Below are 22423 nucleotides of genomic sequence, written 5' to 3'. Positions count from 1 at the left end.
ACCAGAGGGAGACTGGTACCCAAGAATCCTTACTAAAATGTGAATTGCTACATTCAGAAAAGGAGAGGGGGGAAAATGAAAAGGTGGAATAAAATTGCCACCTGGTTTCAAAAGTTCTACATGTTATTATCATCATCTTTGAACAAATATCTTCATCGACCCTTTATGTGACTTGTGAACATTTTATAAAACTGATTTTAAAAATAAATTGTGTACATTTGATCTATCAAATTGCACCGTGCAGCTCAACTGCAGCTTTTGATATTGAAAGCATAATTTGGAATACAAGTCCAAGCACAATTCTGAAGCACCTGTTCTCAAAGCAATTCCTTCACTCTGTGCATAAATGGAATATTCCTTGAAGTGCGTATTTGTGCAAAAGCTTCATTCATGCATTCGTAATGCTCTTTAACAATAGTCTGTGAAACATTTAATTTTAAATCAAAGATCAGAAAGGTGAAGGAGATCTTTCATAGTAAGTACGAACCAAGTACTGATCACTCTTTGAAGAGGGAGTCTTATTAGCAGGACCCTTTAAATATCTAGGAGTTTTTCTCTTTGTTTCTGTTTTTGTTTGAAGAGGGAGTACCAACGACATCACTGGAAGAGTTGGCCGAGAGGAATTATTCCGCCCGACAGTAAGAAAGAGCCAACTTACTGCACACAGTTTAAATAACAAGATTGCTGCAGTACCCTGGACTAAATGGCTACTTGCTGCTCTTCAATGTGCTCCCATCACTGTCAGACTGAACACTTCACAGCAAGTTTCCTCCGATTACGTCATCAGCATTCAGGGCTTACAGAAAACGTGAATATCAACAGAAAAAGGAGACACAAAATTAAGGCATTTCAAATTTTGATTCGCTGTAATTTTTAAAAGAAGTCCTGATAAAGATGTGGCTTTCTCTCCATTGATCACCACGTGCAGCATTCATAAGTGTGTGGGGTTCTGGGGGTCGGTTCAGACTGCCATGAGTAGAGGTCTAGGAAACAGGTCATCTACTTGTCCCTTTGACCACAGTTAATTAGTTGTCTGGGGAGACCAGAGGAATGGAGAGAAAAGAATTTCAATTAAAAAAAAGCAAGTTTCAAAAATTAAATGTTTCACGGATGATTGTTGAAGAGCATTATAGACGCATGAATAAAACTTCGGCAAAAATACACACTTCAGTCCTGATGGTGATGTTTCTTCTTTAACAACCCATCAAACAAATACACATAAATTGCTTACATTCTTCCCCGATGAAGATTTACAATAAATATATAGGCCGAGGAATTCAATTGTGCAGCACTCGGTTTCCGGGTGAATGGGCGCTACAGGGCCCAATATGGCATGTGGAGTGGGCACTCTCTGTCCGCCCACCGTATTGGTTAGAAATACCCTGCAGTCATCCAGAGCGTCTGCCTGAAACGGGCGTTAGGTTCATTGCTTATCCAAATCAGGGGCCTAAAGCTCGCCTGAGACCCCTTTGTGAAATTTGATAGCGACTGAACACGGCACGCACCGTGAGCAGCCAAACCAGCGGTCCTTAAAGGGAGGCTGCCACCGAAAAGGTAACTTAAACATTCTTCACTTACCTGAATGTGGAGCTAGGAGAAGCAGGAATGCTCCTCCTGGCTCCAGATTATATTTGCCGGGTGCTGCCAGCCCGCACTCGCACGCCCTGCCCTCCCGATTGCCCCCCCCACCGCCCCCCAGACTCATCTAAGGCCATTGGTCAGCATCCCAGTCGGCCGATCATGCGCTCCCCCTCTGCCCTGGAAATGGCGAGCTGCCTCCAGGGCCGTGACCAGGTCCCATAGCTCATACAAATGAGGCCAGAGGCCCAATTTGCTGAATTTGTTGTGGTCCTACAGCCGGCTTCTTTAGGCACGTGCACTGTGCGCTGGCCCCGGATCGTGCCCCATCTCGTGTGCAATCCAATTTCTAGGCCATGATCTCTTCAGAGATCTTCATTCTATGATGCAGCACTTCATTGAACAATGCTGTAAAGTGCAAAGCTATTGTGCTAACCTCTCCTGTAATACCAGTTTGTACAGCCATACCTTTTCACACAGGCCTCGATCATGTCACTGGCCATGAGTTTGAGTCTCTGGTCCAGATGCTGGCAAAATTCAGGTTCTGGCCAGTGCAGATCGTAAACAAACATCTGCAGCGCATCCAACTTCCAAAAGAGATCCTCAGACGTAGAAGAACCATTCCTAAAGCAGAAGAACATTGCGGGACAGGTGAACCCTTTTGTTTCGCAGACCATGTCACTGGAGAACAAATAACCAGCAAAACAGGCTAGCTACAAGCAGACAACAGAAACGTAACATCCATTACAAACACAGATATTCAACACAGTTACAATAGTTTGTTACATGGGTTCTCATCACTGCGTTTTGCCCTTGGGGACATGGGATGGAATACAGGAACATAAGAAATAGGAGCAGGGGCAGGCCATTTGGCCCGTCGAGTCTGCTCCGCCATTCAATGAGATCATGGCTGATCTTCTGCCTCAACTCCATTCACCGGCTCCATTGCCATATCCCTTGATGCCCTTACTAGTCAGAAATCTATCGACTTCTGTTTTGACTATACCCAATGACTGAGCCTCTACAGCCCTCTGGGGTAAAGAATTCCAAAGATTCACCACCCTCTGTGTGAAGAAATTTCTTCTCATCTCAGTCCTGAATAGCCTACCCTTTATCCTGAGGCTGTGGCCCCTGGTTCTAGACTCCCCAGCCAAGAGAAACATTCTCCCAGCATCCTCCCTATCAAACCCTGTAATAATTTTGTATGCTTCAATGAGATCCCCTCTCATTCTTCTGAATTCAAGAGAATACAGGCCTAGTTTACTCAATCTCTTCTCATACGACAGTCCCGCCATCCCAGGAATCAATCTCGTGAACCTTCGTTGCACTCCCTCTATGGCAAGTATATCTTTCGTTAGGTAAGGAGACCAAAATTGTACACAGTACTCCAGTTGTGGTCTCACCAAGGCCTTATATTATAGGAATAAAAACAGAAAATGCTGGAGAAACTCAGCAGGTCAGGTAGCATCTGTGAAGAGAGATGGAACAGATTTTTAAGCAAGTGTTGGGGCTGGGAAAGGGGGGAGGGGATGAACGAACAAAAGGGAAGGTCTGTGATAGGATGGAAGGCGGGAGAGATTAAGAGACATTAAGAAATATTCAAGGCAAAAGGAGATGGTAATGGAACAGGTTAAGAAACAAAAGATGGCTCAAGATGAAGTGTAAATTGTGCTGGCAGAATGAAAGACAGCTGCCATGTGGGGGAGAAGAAAAAAAGACAGACAAAAAGTGTGGATAGGGGCCGAGGTTATGGTCTGAAATTGTTGAACTCTATGTTGAGTCCAGAAGGCTGTAAAGTGCCTAATGGAAAGATGAGGTGCTGTTCCTCGAGCTTACGCTGAGCTTCCGTGGAACAATGCAAGAGGCCTAGGACAGTGAGATCTGAGTGGGAGTGGAGTGGTGAATTAAAATGACAGGCGACCGGAAGCTCGGGGTCCCCCTTACGGACTGAACGGAGGTGTTCCGCAAAGCGGTCACCCAATCTGCGTTTGGTCTCCCCAATGTAGAGGAGACCACATCGTGAGCAGCGAATACAGTATACTAAATTGCGAGAAGTACAAGTAAATCGCTGTTTCACCTGGAAGGGGTGTTTGGGGCCCTGGACAGTGGGAAGGGTGGAGGTATAAGGGCATGTGTTGCATCTCCTGCACTTGCACAGGAAGGTGCCGGGCGAAGGGGAAGAGGTGTTGGGGGTGATAGAGGAGTGGACGAGGGTGTCGCGGAGGGAGCAGTTCCTACGAAATGTTGAAAGGGGAGGTGGACACCTCCCTCTGGCCTCTTACCCTCTCTAGATCTTTTCATTGCAAACTGCCGGCGTGACATCGGCCACCTCCATTTCTCTGCTCCCCTCACTCACTCCAACCTCCCTCTGAACTTGCAGCACTCCATTCTCTCAGATCCAACCCTGACATTGTCATTAAACGTGCTGATAAGGGTGGTGCTGTTGTTGTTTGGCAAGTCGACCTCTACCTAGCGGAAGCTGAACGCCAACTCTCCGACACCTCCTCCTACCTCCGCCTGGACCATGACCCCACCTCCGAACATCAAGCCACCATTTACAAGACTGTCACTGACCTCATCTCTTCTCTGGAGATCTTCCCCCCACGATCGCCAACCTCATAGTTCCCCAACCCCGCACAGCCTGCTTCTACCTCCTTCCCAAGATCTACAAACAGGACTGCCCAGGTAGACCCATAGTTTCAGGCTGTTCTTGCCCCACGGAACTTATCTCTTCCTATCTCGACTCTATTTTTTCTCCCCTTGTCCAGTCTCTCCCCACCTACATCCGCAACTCTTCCGACGCCCTCTGCCATTTTAACAGTTTCCAGTTTCCTGGCCCCAACCGCCTCCTTTTCACTATGGACGTACAATCCCTCTACACCTCCATCCCCCACCAGGATGGCCTGAGGGCGCTCCGCTTCTTCCTTGAAAAGAGGCCCAACCAGTCCCCATCCACCACCACCCTCCTCCGCCTGGCTGAACTTATTCTCACATTGAACAACTTCTCCTTTGACTCCACTCACTTCCTCCAAATCAAAGGTGTTGCTATGGGAACCCGCATGGGTCCTAGCTGTGCCTGCCTTTTCATGGGATGTGTGGAACACTCTTTGTTCCAGTCCAACTCGGGTCCCCTCCCTCACCTCTTTTTCCGGTACATTGATGACTGTATTGGTGCCATTTCCTGCTCTCGCCCCGAACTATATAATTTCATTCACTTTGCTTCCAATTTCCAGCCTTCCCTCACCTTCACATGGTCCATCTCCGACTCTTCCCTTCATCGACTTCTCTGTCTCCATCTCTGAGGATAGGTTATTGACAAACATTCACTACAAGCCCACTGACTCCCACAGCTACCTGGACTACACTTCCTCCCACCCCGCCTCCTGTAAGGACTCTATTCCATTCTCCCAGTTTCTCCGTCTCCGCCGCATCTGCTCTGACGATGCCACCTTCCATACCAGTGCTTCTGACATGTCTTCCTTTTTCCTCAACTGAGGATTCTCCTCTACAGTGGTTGACACGGCCCTTGACCGTGTCCGTTCTATCTCCCGCACTTCTGCCCTCACCCCTGCCCCTCCCTCTCGGAACCACGACAAAGTTCCCCTTGTCCTCACCTTTCACCCCACCAGCCTCCACATTCAACGGATCATCCTCCGCCATTTCCGCCACCTGCAGCATGATCCCACCACCAAATGCATCTTCCCCTCACCTCCCCTTTCAGCATTCCGTAGGGACCGTTCCCTCCGGACACCCTTGTCCACTCCGCTATCACCCCCAGCACCCCCTCCCCTTCGCCTGGCACCTTCCCGTGCAAGTGCAGGAGATGCAACACATGCCCTTATACCTCCCCCCTTCCCACTGTCCAGGGCCCCAAACATCCCTTCCAGGTGAAACAGCGATTTATTTGTACTTCTCGCAATTTAGTATACTGTATTCACTGCTCACGATGTGGTCTCCTCTGCATTGAGGAGACCTAACGCAGATTGGGTGACCACTTTGCGGAACACCTCCGTTCAGTCTGTAAGGAGGACCCCGAGCTTCCGGTCGCCTGTCATTTTAATTCACCGCTCCACTCCCACTCAGACCTCACTGTCCTTGGCCTCTTGCATTGTTCCACGGAAGCTCAGTGTAAGCTCAAGGAACAGCACCTCATCTTTCGATTAGGCACTTTACAGCCTGCCGGACTCAACACAGAGTTCAACAATTTCAGATCATAACCTCGACCCCTATCATATATATATATTTTTATATATATTTTATCCACATTTTTTGTCTGTCTTTTTTTCTTCTCCCCCACATGGCAGCTGTCTTTCATTCTGCCAGCACAATTTACACTTCATTTAGAGCCAACCTTTGTTTTTTAACCTGTTCCATTACCATCTCCTTTTGTCTTGAATATCTCTTAACATCTCTTGATCTCTCCTGCCTTCCATCCTATCACAGACCTTCCCTTTTGTTTTTTCATCCTCTCCCCCTTTTCCCAGCCTCTTCACTTGCTTAAAAATCTGTTCCATTTCCTGCTTTTTTCAAGTTCTGACGAAAGGTCATCGACCTGAAACGTTAACTCTCTTTCTCTCTTCACAGACCTGCTGAGTTTCTCCAGCATTTTCTGTTTTTATTTCAGATTTCCAGCATCTGCAGTATTTTCTTTTCCTATATAATTGGAGTAAGACTTCTTTACTCCTGTACTGAAATCCTCTTGTAATGAAGGCCAGCGTACCATTTGCTTTCCTAATGGTTTGCTGCACCTGCACATTCACTTTCAATGACTCATGTACAAGGACACCCAGGTCCCTTTGAGCATCTGCATTCCCCAATCTTTCACCATTTAGGAAATACTCTGCCTTTCTGTTTTTTCCACCAAAGTGGATAACTTCACATTTATCCACATTGTATTCCATCTGCCATGTTGTTGCCCACTCACTGAGTCTGTCGAGATCCCCTTGAAGCCTCTTCACATCCTCTTCACAACTGACACTGCCACCCAGCTTTGTATCATCAGTAAATTTGGAAATGTTACATTTAGTCCCCTCATCCAAATCAATGAGTTCTTTTTCTGACAAGTTATTGATAACAAGTGGCTGTCCCAGTGTCGCCTGGTCAATGGAAGATTAAATAGGGAGGGCAGGCAAGATCAGAAGTTTAAGAGGTGATAGTAGTTTGAAGGGTTTTGAATTCAGAGTGGAGTTTGGTAAAAGTACTGAACAGACACAATTCTGAAATGCTCCAGGTTCCTGATTAAACAGTTAATGGGTCAATGTGGAAAATGTAGTGGTCCCATGGCAATGTTGTAATCACTTGGGCCATTGTTCACTTGCCTTAGACATGGTTTAGCATTTCGTACCAATTTAGGGCAGATTACGATTGATTGGTCAAGTTTTACTAAGTGCATTTATTGGAAACAAATGATAAGAAATGTATTTCCAAAAAAAAGTCACATCAGTAAACTGGCTGTAAAAATTCTTTCATGGGAATCAATGACAGTCATTCAGACTAGAAGGTCCAAGATTTGCTCCCTGGTTTGGGCTGTGTCAGTTGATGCTATAATTGGCCTCAGCGCCCCCGAGTTAGGGAGAGAAAAATTGGCTCCGATTCCCATTCCAGATCACTGTTCAAATACTGCTGCTGGAAGTGCATATGGATGTCAGGAAAAGATAGGATCAGGCTTGGTTACGATTCATGCATAGTCAAATAGACTGCTGAAACTCGCTGTCTAGGTTTGCACATAAAAAATGACCACTTGGATGAGGATAAGCAGTGCCCATGGAACCATATCCCAGCAAAGACTCAGTGCCTTCAGGAGAGAACGATTGCAGAGAAGGAAAAAAAACTCACGCCCATCTTTAATTTGTACGCACAAACAAATGACCGTCACTCTTAATCCCTGATTTAAATTCTAATTCAGAACTAGAAAATATCAGGTGCTTAGCAAGTAACTGTTCAAGATTCAGAAGAAACTGTGAACATAGTATTGTCCATACAGATTGAATCGCGTACCTTCTGAATGAGCATATACAAACATATAGGCCTGATACTTAACCCTGCTCTTTAAGAATGTGAAATGTGTGATCCAAATGTTCTTCTCAAATCTCCCCCACCCCAAGCATTCTCCAGTCCTGACTAGCAACAGGTACAAAAATAATTGTTTTTGTCATTCTACGCCATGAGATCCAATTTTATGATGATTGTCAGAATAAGAAAAAACAAATGAGGCCCAAAAATGTTTAAACAAAAGTTAGATAACCCATTAAAAAAAATGATAAATGTGTTGTGTAAGGTAAAATAAAGAAATGAGGGAGAGATGGCTCGAGGGATGCTGAGAAGCAGGTGTGAAAGGATTAAAGGATTAACTCAATGGTTAGGGTTATTCAAACACTTGTGTAGTCATGGAGCTGTCGATAGGGCAATTTACACCTTGGTTAGAAAAGGTACCTTTCTTTGAATTTATGATTAAAGGGTTGGTGGGTTGATATGGGAAATGTAGTGATCCCACAACAATATCCTGGTTACTTGGTATTAGTTGATTTATCTCAGCCAGAGTCACGAGTGGTCAAAAATACTGCGCACATAACTGCCCTACATCTGCTACTTATTTAGACATACGTGCGTCTGCATATTACGCGGAGAATAATGGATCCTTGGAAGTGCTTACCAAGCAGCAAATTAATCGTGGGGTTCAGGTGACATCATAAACCACAAGAGCAAAACTCTTGTGGTTTGTAGCTCTAAGCTTAACCCCAAAATTACATTACCATCTTGAAATCACTCCATGCTATCAATTAAAATGTAAAATGACATGGATCATAAAAATGGTGTGCAACTAAGGGGTTAATTTAGTTTTGATTTGTTCTTGTGCTGGCAATGGCTGTGTATGTGCACTATGCCACTAATGCACACTAGTGCACACATCATCTACATTTGACCATCAGGAAATTTTACAGCTGGTACAAAAGTGTATTCATTCTACTCATGATTGGCTGAGGCGATTTAACCAAAAATGTGCGTCTTTAAATAGGCTCAATTACAGGTCGAGTCATGGAGAGACAGGCAGGACATCATTTGATATTTTTAAATTCTAGGATGAAAAGCAGCTCACTTCAATCAAATGTTTGAAGGAAAACATCTCAGGGAAACTTACTAAAATAATTTGTTTACAGAAGTAGGGCTTAATTACCCTAATGCAATAAAAAAACTTCCATCTGAGCTAATTAAAAGCACTTTTCTCCTCAACAATAGGTCCCAACACTCTCTCTCTTCGGTACTCTCCCCCCACAAACACCTGCCAATAAATCACAAAGCTCCCTGTGTCTCCTCAACAGATCCTGTGGGTCAGATTCCCACCAGATCAATCAGTGCAAATCATTTGAGAGTAGAACGTGAAAGCAGAATGCTGTACCACCCGAAGATCTCCCAGTTATTAATAAGCAAGCTCAAATATGCAATTAGGAAAACAGAGACAGTAAGAATAATTGATGCCAATGTTAATTAACCCTCTTAGTGCTGACTCTCATCATGCACTTTGAGACTTGCTACGAAAAGGTGGAGGTGCCTTCCAGCCAGTTGGTGGTTTGGAACACTGGTTCTTGGCTGACTGACTGATACTTATAATACCAGCTCTCGAGTTTTCTCAAGGGATTTCAGAACTTGGCCTTTTCTCATTGGTTTATTGGATCTTGCACGATTAAAAGCAGACTTTTGCACACCTACTTCATTCCTGGTTCTTCTACTTTACTGCCATATGCTCCCACTCCAGTGATGCAAATGTACAGGCAAGTTTCCCTTTCGAACATTTTATTGGGTTTTTGTCTATCCTCCCCATCAAACCCTCCCACTGTCCTTCCTTGTTGCCACTGGCAGCAGCCATGTTGCTATCCTCTCTGACCTTTTGCCGCTCCTGACGACCTTGTAATGAATGTTTGACTCAAAGAATATTAGAACCGAACGGAGGTGAATTTTTTTTGTCTCACCTCTGAGTCTCTGAAGTTGGGGTTTCAGAAAGCAGGTAATTTCTGCATCACTGTAAATTGGGTAGAGAGAGAGAAACTGTTTCCTCTGGTGGGGCGAGTCCAGAACAAGGGGGCATAACCTTCAAATTAGAGCTAGGCCGTTCAGGGGTGATGTCAGGAAGCACTTCTTCACACAAAGGGTAGTGGAAATCTGGAACTGTTGAGGCGAGGTGAGGAGTATTAAGGGTTACGGAACCAAGGTGAAGAAATGGAGTTAAGATGCAGATCAGCCATGATCTAATTGAATGGCAGAACAGGCTTGAGGGGCTGAATGGCCTACTCCTGTTCCTATGTTCCATACTGGTTATAGAGTGTACTGATACAGGAAATTGATATTTGAACCTAATTTATCTCAACATGAACTATGCAGTTACCTTGTGATTAACACTGACTCACTATAAGTGGAGGAAACTGGGTATCTAACACAGTGTAGGATGATCAATTATTAATTCAAAATATATTAGCGATATGGATTGTCCTGAAAGTCTAATAATCTAAAATCTTCATTATGACTGTTTATCCATCTCATTGTCAGCGCTGGGTTTATATAAATGTGAGTACATCATTACTGCTCAGTAAATTTCTTATTCCCTGTCCTGTGTGGATACATTAGTTAGACCACGATAATTGTAACAGTAAATAGATCACAGTTATGGTACTGTGATGGACATTAAAAACAGACATTTTACAGTGACGCAGAAATTGCCGAGCTTTTTAAAACTCTGACAGCAGCAACTCAGAGTTGAGACAAAAAATTCACTTCAACTCAGTTCTGATATTCTGAGAGTCTGGAAATTACTGTGAGCCATGTTCTCCTATGAACACTTGATGCACTCATATCAAATTCCTGTTTCCGTTATTTTAATAGAAGCATTAGCCCATTTATTTTCAATGCATATGTTTAAATAATGAACCAGGGAATTTGATACCAGTACATTAAATGTTCATACAATTACACTCACAGTGATTTCTAGTCAATAAAGTTTAAATCTCCTCTGTAGAGGAACTCTGATGGAATCACCATTACTTTATTTAATGAATTTTGGCTGATCAAGGCTCATTGTGAGACAATCTTTTACAATATAACTCCCTTTAACAACCCGCCAAGTGTCACACATTGAGAGTGACAATCACTCACTTTGATTGAAAAATGTAGCCTGTTTTAATGTCCATCCCTCTTGAAAATTAACACAGTTCCACATATATAAACAGACCTGCAAGCTATGTTGTTTTTGCTGATCATAAACCTTGTTCCTAATATTTTCCTAACAACGATTATCTCACTTTTAAGAACTTTTCACTTTGAGCAGCTTTTGGTTATGAATAAACATGTATTCATCAAGTCCAATACATTTGGGAAATAACACAGTAGGATTGGCTGGCAAACTAACATTAAGTGCAGATAACATCCTACATTCTAAAAATGTAAAATTTTAAAAGCAGCTCTCCATATCATCTTAAAGGGACCTGTGCCAAACTGCATACACGTGGGAAATAGCTATAGGAGAGGAACACACATGGGTTCTATTCTGAAACTGGGGACTGTGAACTAATTAGAGCATTGAGTTTTTAACCTCATACTTTAATTAGCTCTTTGTCCCCTATGTCAGCATGCAACCTTTGTGTTGACAAACATATTAAGAGTTTGCCCAACTTTAGTAGGCTTATAAACCAACGCTCATTGTGAAAACAATGGAAACCTAAATCTCCTAAAATGAACTGAAACCCATTCAGAAAGGGATCAGCAAAGTACAAGTGCTAGCCACACAGATCCAGATTTGTGTAATGAAATATGGAGCAATCAATTTCCTAGCAAAGACAGCGTGCAAAGAGGACAAAAGACACATACCAAACATATGCACACACATTCAGAGTCATGTTGCTCTTCATAGTGTAAGAAGGATACCTGATAGTCCTACCTGGCAGACAGTACAGATATCATATGACAGCAGGTGATTGGCAGTCAGCGCGATATAGATACCAAGTGAACTTCTTTAAGTTATACTGTAAGTGTCATTAAAACATTTGGATCCGGTTATTTTAAGTTAACTCGATTTGTGGACTAATTAACAATCGCCCCTTTAATGTTGCTAGGTTTCGGAGTCTGGTCTACAGGACTCATGCCAATAAACCAGTGAGCAGGCCGCCAAGTTGTTTGAAACTATTGCATTATGCATGTTGCTGGCTGTGAGGGATGGCAACTTCTAATTGCAAGCAATCCACAGTTTTGATTAGTTATCAACTGTACAGGAAGTGTTTGCGACAACTAAATTCCTGCTCGCAATTATATCAAACATCTGTACAGAAAGGCAACAAGCCAACAGGATTACATTCTTTCAGCTCACAGATCATATTCCCCATTACAAATACCAACAAGGTATTGATTTTTTAAGTTCCACATTGTTCTCTTTATTGTGGCATAAATATTTGCACCGTATTAACACAATATTTCGGAAGTTAATGTTGACCACCTGCCAACTGATTTGAAAGCCTTTGGTTCAATTTTATTAAACCTAATGCTAAAATATGACAAAAAAAAACCCTAAGTTGTTTCCAAAACTGCTGGGGAGATATGGTTAGCAGAGAATCATTTGCAGGTCTGGTTGGGGCTTGTACCTGAACAGGGAGCAACATGCAAAGTCAGAATAAAATACCTAAATTGTCAAGATTGCCTATTTAATTAGGTTAAAAAAGGTGGGCTTGCCACTTTGATCCTTTTATACATGACTGTACAATTTGACATTACATCTTGAAGTGGACCCTTTCTTGTAGGCAGTTTTGTAATGTAGATACAAATAATCATAGTACATGCCATCATGTGGTAGGAGGCGCCGTCGTAAGTCAGCAGAAAAGCCCCGCAAGTTCCAGGTTTCCGCGTACACTGTGCATGTGCGAAAACCCGGAATATAAATTTTAAATTAAAAATGTTAAAATAAAAAGTAATGTACAAACATTTAAAATTAGTTTATTCAAATTTTGGCCCAGATTAAAATGTTTAAAATTATTTTTCAAAAAATTAATTTTTTTATTGTATATGCTTTATTGAAAGGACTTTTAATTAAATGTGAAAATGGGAACATTTATTTTTATTCCAGTTGTATAAATTATTTAATTATTTGGGGATTCCTCATATGTTTATGGGGATCCCATTCGTAAATGGAATCCCCATAAGCATATTAGGAATCCTTCTTTCTAATTGATTGGCTAGGCCCACGTGATCCCAGGGACGCTTCCGAACCACCTGCGTCCCTGGGATCCATGGGCCTTTACGCAGGTGTATGCCTGCAGGCCCAGGACTCGAAGCCTCCGAAGCCTGGGAGCCTGAAGGAAAGTGTGGATTTTTATTATTGGGTAGGAGGCGTACTCCGGAGGTATGCCTCCCACCGCAAATTCCAGTCCATTATGTTTCTTCATACAAGATTTGCTGTGTATAAAACAGTAACACTATTTATCAAGTTCATCGCTCTGTGTAGTTTATCTACATAGTTATATTTTCAACATTGTTCTCTTCCCTTCTACTTTTTTAACACTTGATTTCACTTGCTCCTTTACTTTCTTTCCATTTTCTTGATTCACATTTCTTCATCTCTCAGTTTACATTTTTTTTTACTGTTATCACCTTTTGGGGTTTTTACTCTAGATATTTTTCTCAACCCATGCTAGTAGGTGACCCCTCTTTCCCTATGTCCTGGAGTGTATCTTTACTTGCCCAGTAATTGGTAGCAGGCCCAGGGGTCTAACAGAAGCTCCTGTCACTGTATTTCAGCTGCTGGTTACATCACGTGCCCTCATGTGATCTTCCTTGACTTTGGAATGTAGTAGAATAAATGCATGACTAGATTGCAGCTTAGGCTCTAAACTGATGAACAAATTTATTAAACAGTGAATGGATAAATGAACGATAGCAGTGACACACTGTAGATGTATGGTAGTTACAGGCTTAACTATCTCTCCGAGGAAAACAGAAGGTAACAGTCGCATCTGTGGCACTGACCTTCAATGTAAACTGGACTTGGCTCAAGGTCCCCGAATATTAACCTTACATGGTGCGTTGCTGCTAACCATCCATGGCATCTCTCTGGCTTATCCATATCTCTTTGATGCTTCAGATGGGTTACTCAATTGCAACAGGGCAGAGTGAGATACAATGCTGTTCTGGGGCTATTGTGTATCAAAACAAGCTCAGCCATTTTGTTTCTTTCTTTCTCTTGCTAAACATGCTACTAGCATCAATCTATACTTCTTGGACTTTTAACATTCACATTTCTGATCAGGATTAGCAAATTGGCAGGTGTCTTCCACTGAATTAAAAACATTAGACACAGAATCTTTGTGAACTACTGGCTGCTTGTTTCTCACCTAAAAAATCGATTACTGGCAGTTGAAATTCTGGTAGGGACCCATTGCCTGCCTGAATCAACTCAAGAGGGAGGCTGATTAGATATGAAAATCGGTTCCTACAGCTGTTGTAGGAGCGTTATAATAACTTTCAAAGAGGTATGGGTGAAGCATGCTTGCCCCTGCCAGTCCCAAACCAGAGAGTGGTTTGAGAGGGCTAGCCTTAAAGAGGCTGCTAGAGCTAAGCATTTTGGTTCTTTTTAAAAGAAAGATTTTTGTGCAGCTAGGAAGAACAGGAGTTGCTCTTCCGGGCCCCACAAAAATCTTCTGGTTCGTTCTCAACTTTCCGCCCTTGACATTCGCTGCCCCCAACAGGCTTTCCATGCTGGCTGATTCTTTGCCTTGGAAGCCAATGAGCTGCAGCTGGGGTGCCTGTTTGCTGCTTGCAGCTCGCCGACAAAATTTTAATGAGGCTCGAACCAGGGAGTGGTTTGAGCCTCCCAACTGGCGTGTTGGGCGGGCATCACGGGCGCATCCATACCATGCCTGTTCAGCACCCAGACCAAAAGTCCCCCCCTATTTTATAGAAATGATGAAGAAACTTCTGGTCAGTGACATACTCTGAAAGTAGAACAGAACTTTATAATGGCTGTTTCACTTTTTGCTGAACAAAAGTACCAACTGTGACCCAGAATCAGAGCCTCTGTCCCCTCTGATGAAAATAGTCTGAGATGCTTATTTGCTTATGACACACAGGATAGATATGTCAAGTAAACATCCTTAAAGTGAAAGTCAGTCTTGACCTTTAATGTATCCTCTATATAATGACTATTAACTTGATGACGAATTACTTAGATTCAGTATGAAACGGGGAACATTTAGACCATTTTATTTTAAATATTTGTTTCTATTCTCAGCAGCTTTTGCATGCACAGGCGCTTCAATAAACAACCAACGATCCCCTATTGGCATCCGATTGCTCATGAGCTATGATTCTCGGGCAATAATGGGAGCTTATTAGCTTGTCTCATGCCTGCAATCAAACACGCACATTAGGCACACGAGCAAATGTACACAACATGCAGACTTCACAAGCAAGCGGCTACACAATTCTGCAGTATACACACGTGGAATCATATAAAGAGGCCATCCAAGATGGTGGAGAAAAGCTAGGCATTTGTGGAAGATTAAGAGGCAGACTTGGGACTTTTGGTAGGCTCACGCTAGCAAGGTTATTGGTGAGGTTCCTGTGGAAGAAAGAATCATGAGAACATCAGAGGAATCAAACTGCCAGAATTAAGTGAAAAAAGCAGTTCATTCAATGCAGTGGGGGAGAAGTGTGCTCCAACTCAAGCAAGCAGGTTGACTTCAAGTTGCATCTTCATAATAAATTGACTCACAAAGATCAAATGTGCTGGATTTACAAGGCAATTAGATTATAGAGTAACCTTTTGAAGAAGGTACAAAGATTAGCAAAAGTAACTACCTTATAAGAACAACATTAAAGATGATAACATTTAAGACTGACAGAAATGGTCATCTAAAGTGGTCCCACACTTCAATTTAACTGCTGATGATCCCTATGATCATGTAAATTGTGGTGTGTCCAAGAATATATTACACACAAATTTCCACATCAGTTCCTCAATTAGCTGTCCTCTAGAATTATTCTGAAGTACAGGTTAAGTATAGCAGACCTTCTGTGATACACCCTCCATTTAGAATTACAAAGCACAATATTGCATGTTTTAGTTCAAGTTTTTCTCCCCATTTCCTCAATTTTGCCCCTATGTGACTTGTTTCCCTACAGACCCCTTCAACTAGGAAATCTGCACAGTCCTGGATTATGATCATGGATTCCTCCATAATTCAGTTTGAGTCCTCCCACCTATGCTAAGACTGAACTACAGCGAAGTATGGTGATGACCTTTCAAATCATAAATACTGCTGCACAATGAGGTTGTCGAGCCATCAGGTTATGTGATGTAGGCAAAATCATGCTACTCTTCATGTGAACTGATCCACTGAGTGATGTTATGGGTTGAACAGATCATGTACGCAAACATGTGCCAATTCCAATCTGCGCATGCATACAGGTTAGAGTTCCATACATGCACACTGCTGGACTGTAACTCTTCCAGCTGTCCTAGCTTCTTCTTGGGGATGCAGTCTGACAGATGTAAGCATAGCACCCATTTGTTAGTTGGCTCCAAAATGCCATTGTTTCTTGGCCACCAGATCCATACTATATAAAACAATGAATACACGTACCGAGCAACCGGTTGATATTTGTTGACAGACGAAATCAAGACATACCAAAGTGCTTCACATTGAACAAATTATTTTTGAAGTGTAATCACTGTTGTTATGTCGGTAACCATGGTAACTCAATTGCACATAAGATCCCACAAACAGAAAATGGATGACCAGTTAATTTGTTTTGGTGGTGTCCGATAAAGGTGAGATATTGGCCAGAACACAGGGAGAACTCCTTGTTCTTCTTGTGAATAGTGCCATGGAATCTTAGTCATCCACCTGAACAGTTAGACACAGACCTTGTTTTAATGTCATCTAAAAGACAGCACTTTCATCAATACAGCATCCCCTCAGTGTGACACTGAAATGTCAGCCTAGATTTGAAACTCAAGTCCTAGAGCTGGCTGGAACCCAGACTTTTGACTCAAAAGGCAATATTACCAACTGAGCCAAAGTGTCACATGGTGTAAAATGTTTACGTTTTGTCTAACCATTTAGACAAGACCTACTGAGGCAATTGGTTATGGAAAATATAGTTGGACAAATATAATTGAGCTCATTAAACTTCTAGATTTTGAAACTGCACTATTTGATACAAGATTCCAATGAAATTTTATTGTCTGCCATTTTCACAGAGATTTTAATCCATTTTAAACAAAAGTGTTAAGTGACCCCACTGTAATATCACTGTGACAGCACACGGCCTAATTTCAAAGCAACAATGATTTTAAGAACTAACCAGGAAAACACAACGGTTACTTGGTTAAGTACGTGGTTAGACAAAACGTAAACATTTTACACCTTGAGTTTTTTGCCTAATCTAGGCTGACATTTTGACATTTCAGTGCCACACTGAGGGTGCACTACATTGGTGATGGCGCTGTCTTTTGTTTATGGTGCTTAAGGTTGAATAAAATGTTCTATCAGTTACAGCACTGGCTAAAAATTAGCATCTAAAATACCCACTCCAGTCCACTGTTCCGATCTGTTCACCTTTCATAGAGTTTGCAAGGAATGAATCAGTATCTGAGAAATAATTCATTTAAAATAAACACTAAACCCATCAAAACAGCATACTTTAAAAAAAAAAATTCTGACAGTCGATAGTTTTTTTTTTACACTGTTAATTTTGATTGTCAAAATGAAGTCAGTCTTTGTCTTGTTGTGTGAGTTGCTCCACTAAATGAATTGATGGTTTAACAGGTAATGTGAGCAGTGTGGGAAAATATCAACCTGTGGCAATATCACTGGAATAGTAATTTTGGCTGGAAGCTTCTTTAAACACTCATTAAAATGGTACCAGCAAACATTGTACAAGAAAATATTAATATTCCCTCAATTCAGGCTTTGTAATCCTAAACTTTTACTTGTCTTTCTTCATACTAAAGAGGGAGACATCTCAACAAACCATAAAGGATATATTTTACCAATGAGTAGTGTGATTGTGATTTGAGTCACCTCCTTGGGTTCTTCCAGTGTGTGAACAGCTCTTCATTAGATTAACGGGGATCCCTCTTGGAAGGTCCCTAATTTAATTCACATGTCCTTCTTGGAGGAATGTAATGGGTAGCGAGCTGCAATGGGTGGGCCAAATTACCATTCTATCTATTTCTTATAGACCCACCTTCTACCATGACGCCATGTATAAGCCCTTACACTGTTAAAGCTAACTCCAAACCAACAGACAGGTATCACTAAAAAAAAAAGGAAATTTGTTATGAGGGGTTAAGTACGTGGCACTCTGAGGCACTTACTTCACAGGTTGCCATGTTTCTTGTTCAAAGCTTTTATGAATGGACTGAGCAATCGCCGACTCCATCAGGTCAATGTAACGAATCACCAGAGGAATAAAGAACTCTTGCAAATGTTTGTGATATTTTCCATTGCACAAATGAGCTTTGAAAGAAGAGTAAATGAAATTAATTACATTGCAGATTTATGAATAGACATTTTAAGTACAAACACAAACGTGCATCATTTGGATGTACGGAAGTAAAGTTTTTAAATGAATACAGCCGCAAAAGAAACCTATTTCCACTTGGAATCATGAGGGAAAACATGGCAGCTTAATTATACTTGGAATGGAAATCAGAGAAGCTGCTCGTACTTAAATTAGAACCAAAACACTTTTGAGATAAGCACGTCCAATAGATGTCATTACCTTGCCTGTGATTTATTATACCAACCTCATAGATTCAACAAATTTTAGGAGCATTCACCAAGGATGCCACTTAAACAGAGAAACATTTCACAACAGATTATTTTATTACAGCACAGCTCCTTTTTTTGCCAATGGCTGAAAAGGCTGCACTACAACTGGCAGTTCATTGAGAGTTCAAAGGTCTCACATCTGAACCTTCAGAGCTTCATACTTGTCTTTCCCAAAAATAAACTTATCAATAATGTGCACCAAGAACAGGGCGAGATGAAGTAAGCTGAGCAGGAGGAGGCTCGTGCAGAGCATAAACACCGGCATAGACCTGTTGGGTTGAATGGCCTGTTTCTATGCTGCAAGTTCTATGTAATTCTATGAATGCTTAATGTGCTTGCATTAAATTCCGCTCTCCGCTTCATTAGTGGAAGGTTGAAGCCATTTCAAGTAAACAGGTTAGCGCCTTTATTAAACAGCTGAGAATGGAATTTGAAAGAAGCACATTTTAAACATTCGTACAATTATATCACTGCAGTAATTTCCAGACTTTCGTTTCATATCTCTTGCTCCAGGCTATTTCCTTTTATCTTTACACATCGCAACATCAGGACTTTCATTCAGTCGGCTCGACTGCCTTGTACATGCATGGTTTTGCAGTAACAACAGAAAATGCTGGAAAAACTCAGCAAGTCAGGCAACATCCGTGGAGAGAAATTTGAGTTGACGTTTCGGGTTTGACCCTTCTTCAAAACTGGAGAGAAAAGGAACTAGATCGAAGGCAGGGCTGCGATCGGACAAAAGAATAAAAGAACCAAAAGAAGTAAAAGAGATTAGAAGCTAGACGAGATGGTAATAGGCTGTGATTAGGTGTAAAGTGTACTGGCAGGGCAAAAGATAGCTGCCAGGTGTGAGAGAGAAACAAAAGGAAAGGGGGGGGGGGAAAGGAAAGGAGTGGAAAAATATAAGTGAAAATGAAATAGGGGCCGAGGTTATGATCTGAAATTGTTGAACTCGATATTGAGACCGGAAGGCTGCAGAGTGCCTAATCGGAAGATGAGGTGCTGTTCCTCGAGTTTACGTTGAGCTTCCGTGGAACAGTACAAGAGGCCAAGGACGGTGAGGTCCGAGTGGGAATGGAGCGGTGAATTGAAATGACAGGCGACCGGAAGCTCGGGGTCACCCTTACGGACTGAACGGAGGTTTTTGCAGTGCCGTGTGTTGAATCTTTCACTCCTCAGCTGCGTGCTGCCCTGGAGAGCCAGTGACAATCACATTTGCTGCATTTCCCACAAGAAGCAGAGAACGGTCTTTTCATTTTCTTTTCTCCTTTTGTTTACTGTGCTCATCTGATATTGCAATATGCTTTTTTTTATCCTGGCTAGTGGTTAGCCTGTCTTTTTTCTCCCTCACATTGTGTATTTTCCGCCCATTATTTATACGCCACGACTCATCATTAGGAACAATATTTTTTTCTTTCGATCTTCGAATGGTGACTTAAACAAAAACAATTAAAAATGGAGGCATTCTTTCCTGCATTCAGTTTTGGGCACCAAACCACAAGAAAGATGGTCTTGGAAAGGATGCAGCGTAGATTCACCAGAATGAAAGCTGGGCTTAAATTATGAGGACAGGCTGCATAAACTTGGCTTGTATTCCCTTGAGTCTAGAAGATTAAGGGGTGAGCTAATCAAGGTGTTTAAAATAATAAAAGAATTCGATAGGGTAAAGAGAATCTATTTCCCCTGGTGGGGGAATCTAGTACATTTAAATTAGAGCTAGGCCGTTTAGAAGTGAAACCAGAAAGCAATTCTTCACACACAGAGCAGTGGAAATCTAGATAGGGAGATACTGACAAAACATTAGGCATGAGGTTTACTGACAAAAAGTTAGGTGCGAAATTTATTATCAGAACGTATGAGGCAGTTCAGAAGTCCATTTAAATAATTCAAGCATTGTTTATTTTCAAAGAATGAAATATATCAAAATAAATCACTAAATAAAATCAATAAATCAAAATAATCTAAGTTGGAAAGAAGCAACGCTAGTAGTTCTATTAAGTACATTAAATCTCGTATTAAGTACATCAGTACTTAATAGGTTCTGATAATTAAAAATGATAAGAATTGATATAATCCTGATGATCTAACAGTAACTGGATTAAAGCACAATGAAACTCTTGACTCAGGAACGGTAGCATAGTGGTTATGTTACAAAACTAGGACTCCAGTAGGCCTGGACTAATGGTCTGGAGACGTAAGTTCAAATCCCACCATGGCAGGTGTAGAATTTAAATTCAGTTAATTAAATAAATCTGGAATATAAAAGCTAGTATCCGTAATGGTGACCATGAATCTACTGGATTGTCGTAAAAACCCATCTGGTTCACTAATGGCCTTTAGGGAAGGAAATCTGCCATCCTTACCTGGTCTGGCCTACATGTGACTCCAGACTCTTAACTGCCCTCTGAAATGGTGTAGCAAGCCACTCAGTTGTACCAAACAAAGTCACTATGGGAGTACCTTCACCACCACCTTCTCAAGGGCAATTTGGTATGGGCAATAAATGCTAGTCTTGCTAGTGACAGCCACATCCAATGAATAAAAAAAATATTAACTGCATTTATAAGACCATTTTTAATATTTATACTGTGATCATTTTTCTGTCATTATCGCACTGTCAATTATATCATGCCTACTGTTATCTACATTAAATGATTCATGATAATCATTACAAGTTTAGGGAAAAAAAACAGACTTAGCAACAGATCTAGTGATGTGGCTGTGAAGGTTAGAGATATATGGCTACACAAAACATAACACTTACAGTCCCCAAACCTCCTCAGGTGTTACTTTCCATTTCTAAATGCACTGGCAGTAAAAGCACACCACCTCATTGTTACAAAAACAAGGCTGTTTCTACAAAAGCACACTGTATGTGCTTTGTGTGTTTCAGCAAGCATCATTGTCATTACTGTTGCCATTGCCACCCACTGAGACACTGTGACTGCTGCACTGCCTTCACAGTTGCTCTAACTAGTTATCACATCCCTCAAGACCGGGCAAAACAAGATCTTCCGCAGAATAGGCACACTTTATTTTCTACACAGATGTTGCTTGCGCCGTGTGAAGGCGAACAAGGAGTCCATTTCCAATCTGCTCCGACTGAATTAAACGCCTTGGTTTCAGTCACCCCCTTCTGTTTCCCTGGCAGCACATTAGGGCAAAGTGGACTAATCTTATCCAACTGACAACCAACCAACCAGAGGTCTTGTGCACAGCGTTGTCTAATGATTCTTGCGCTAATCATTGTGTTCCATTTTGGGGCAATGGCCGCTTCCACTGGTACACTCAGACTGGGGAGCCGGTCTCTGTCTGCACACTGGGTTTAAGACTGAGAGCCACAGAGAGCAGCTTCCTGTATTTCCAAAAGAGAGACCAGCTTCCTTATCCTGACAGCAGGCTCGCATTCTTGTGGGATTATACTACTGTCGGTTCCTCTAAACTGGGCTTGTTGCCATGGAGTGCAGCCTGCGGGTCGGCAGTTAGCTGCACTTCTATAAGCTAAATACATCTATAATCTATCTGTATATTTATCTCTTAAGTATTTGTGAATGATGCACGATCATACATATGCAAGTGCGAGTTCTGCATGATTTTAGGCAATTCCTCTGCCAGTCACATAAAATGCGAGTGTCGTGTGAACCTATATGCACCATGACTCTCACAGAAATGTAAACTTTGCAGATGGTAATAAACCCTTAAAAACTTTAATCAGCATCTCAGAGTTGATACAGGGTTTTATTTTATATTCAGCTCCTCAAGCGGCAACACACTAAATCCAAAAACCTTTGTCCTCACTTACAAATCTCACCATGAATTCACTGCAAACTAACTTGGGTAAGCAGAGTGTGACAGGAAGGGAGAGAGAGTTTAATGGTAATCGTGCATCAGCAAATAAGGTGAAAGCAGGGAATAACGGTAAAAAGTTAAAATTAAAGGCTCTTTATTTGAATGCACAAAGCATTCGTAACAACAGATCTACAAGAAATGAAACCAGCCTAAATATAAATGAAATAGGAAAGGAGAGCATAGGA

General features: G+C 41.8%; 1 protein-coding gene across 12 annotated transcripts in view; it reads right to left on the bottom strand.

The window, feature by feature from the left end:
- Positions 1-22423, bottom strand: part of cadps2 (Ca++-dependent secretion activator 2) — a 983842-nt gene that overhangs the window by 118879 nt on the left and 842540 nt on the right. For 8 of the 12 annotated variants that reach the window (XM_086008788.1, XM_086008791.1, XM_086008779.1 and 5 more), the window contains 3 exons: positions 17933-18074; positions 15050-15169; positions 2047-2202 (listed from right to left, as the gene is read on the bottom strand). In XM_086008788.1, coding sequence (XP_085864914.1) covers positions 2047-2202; positions 15050-15169; positions 17933-18074 — 418 coding nt within the window. The remainder of the gene's footprint in view (positions 1-2046; positions 2203-15049; positions 15170-17932; positions 18075-22423) is intronic. The other 4 variants (XM_086008785.1, XM_086008786.1, XM_086008789.1 and 1 more) reach the window with 1 other exon arrangement.

This window comes from Somniosus microcephalus, chromosome 16, assembly GCF_052327205.1.
Source record: "Somniosus microcephalus isolate GS21.2 chromosome 16, FLI_Smic_1.0, whole genome shotgun sequence".
NCBI classification, from domain to species: domain Eukaryota; kingdom Metazoa; phylum Chordata; class Chondrichthyes; order Squaliformes; family Somniosidae; genus Somniosus; species Somniosus microcephalus.
Note: the sequence above shows the minus strand (reverse complement) of the source record. Positions and strands in the feature narration are given on the sequence as shown.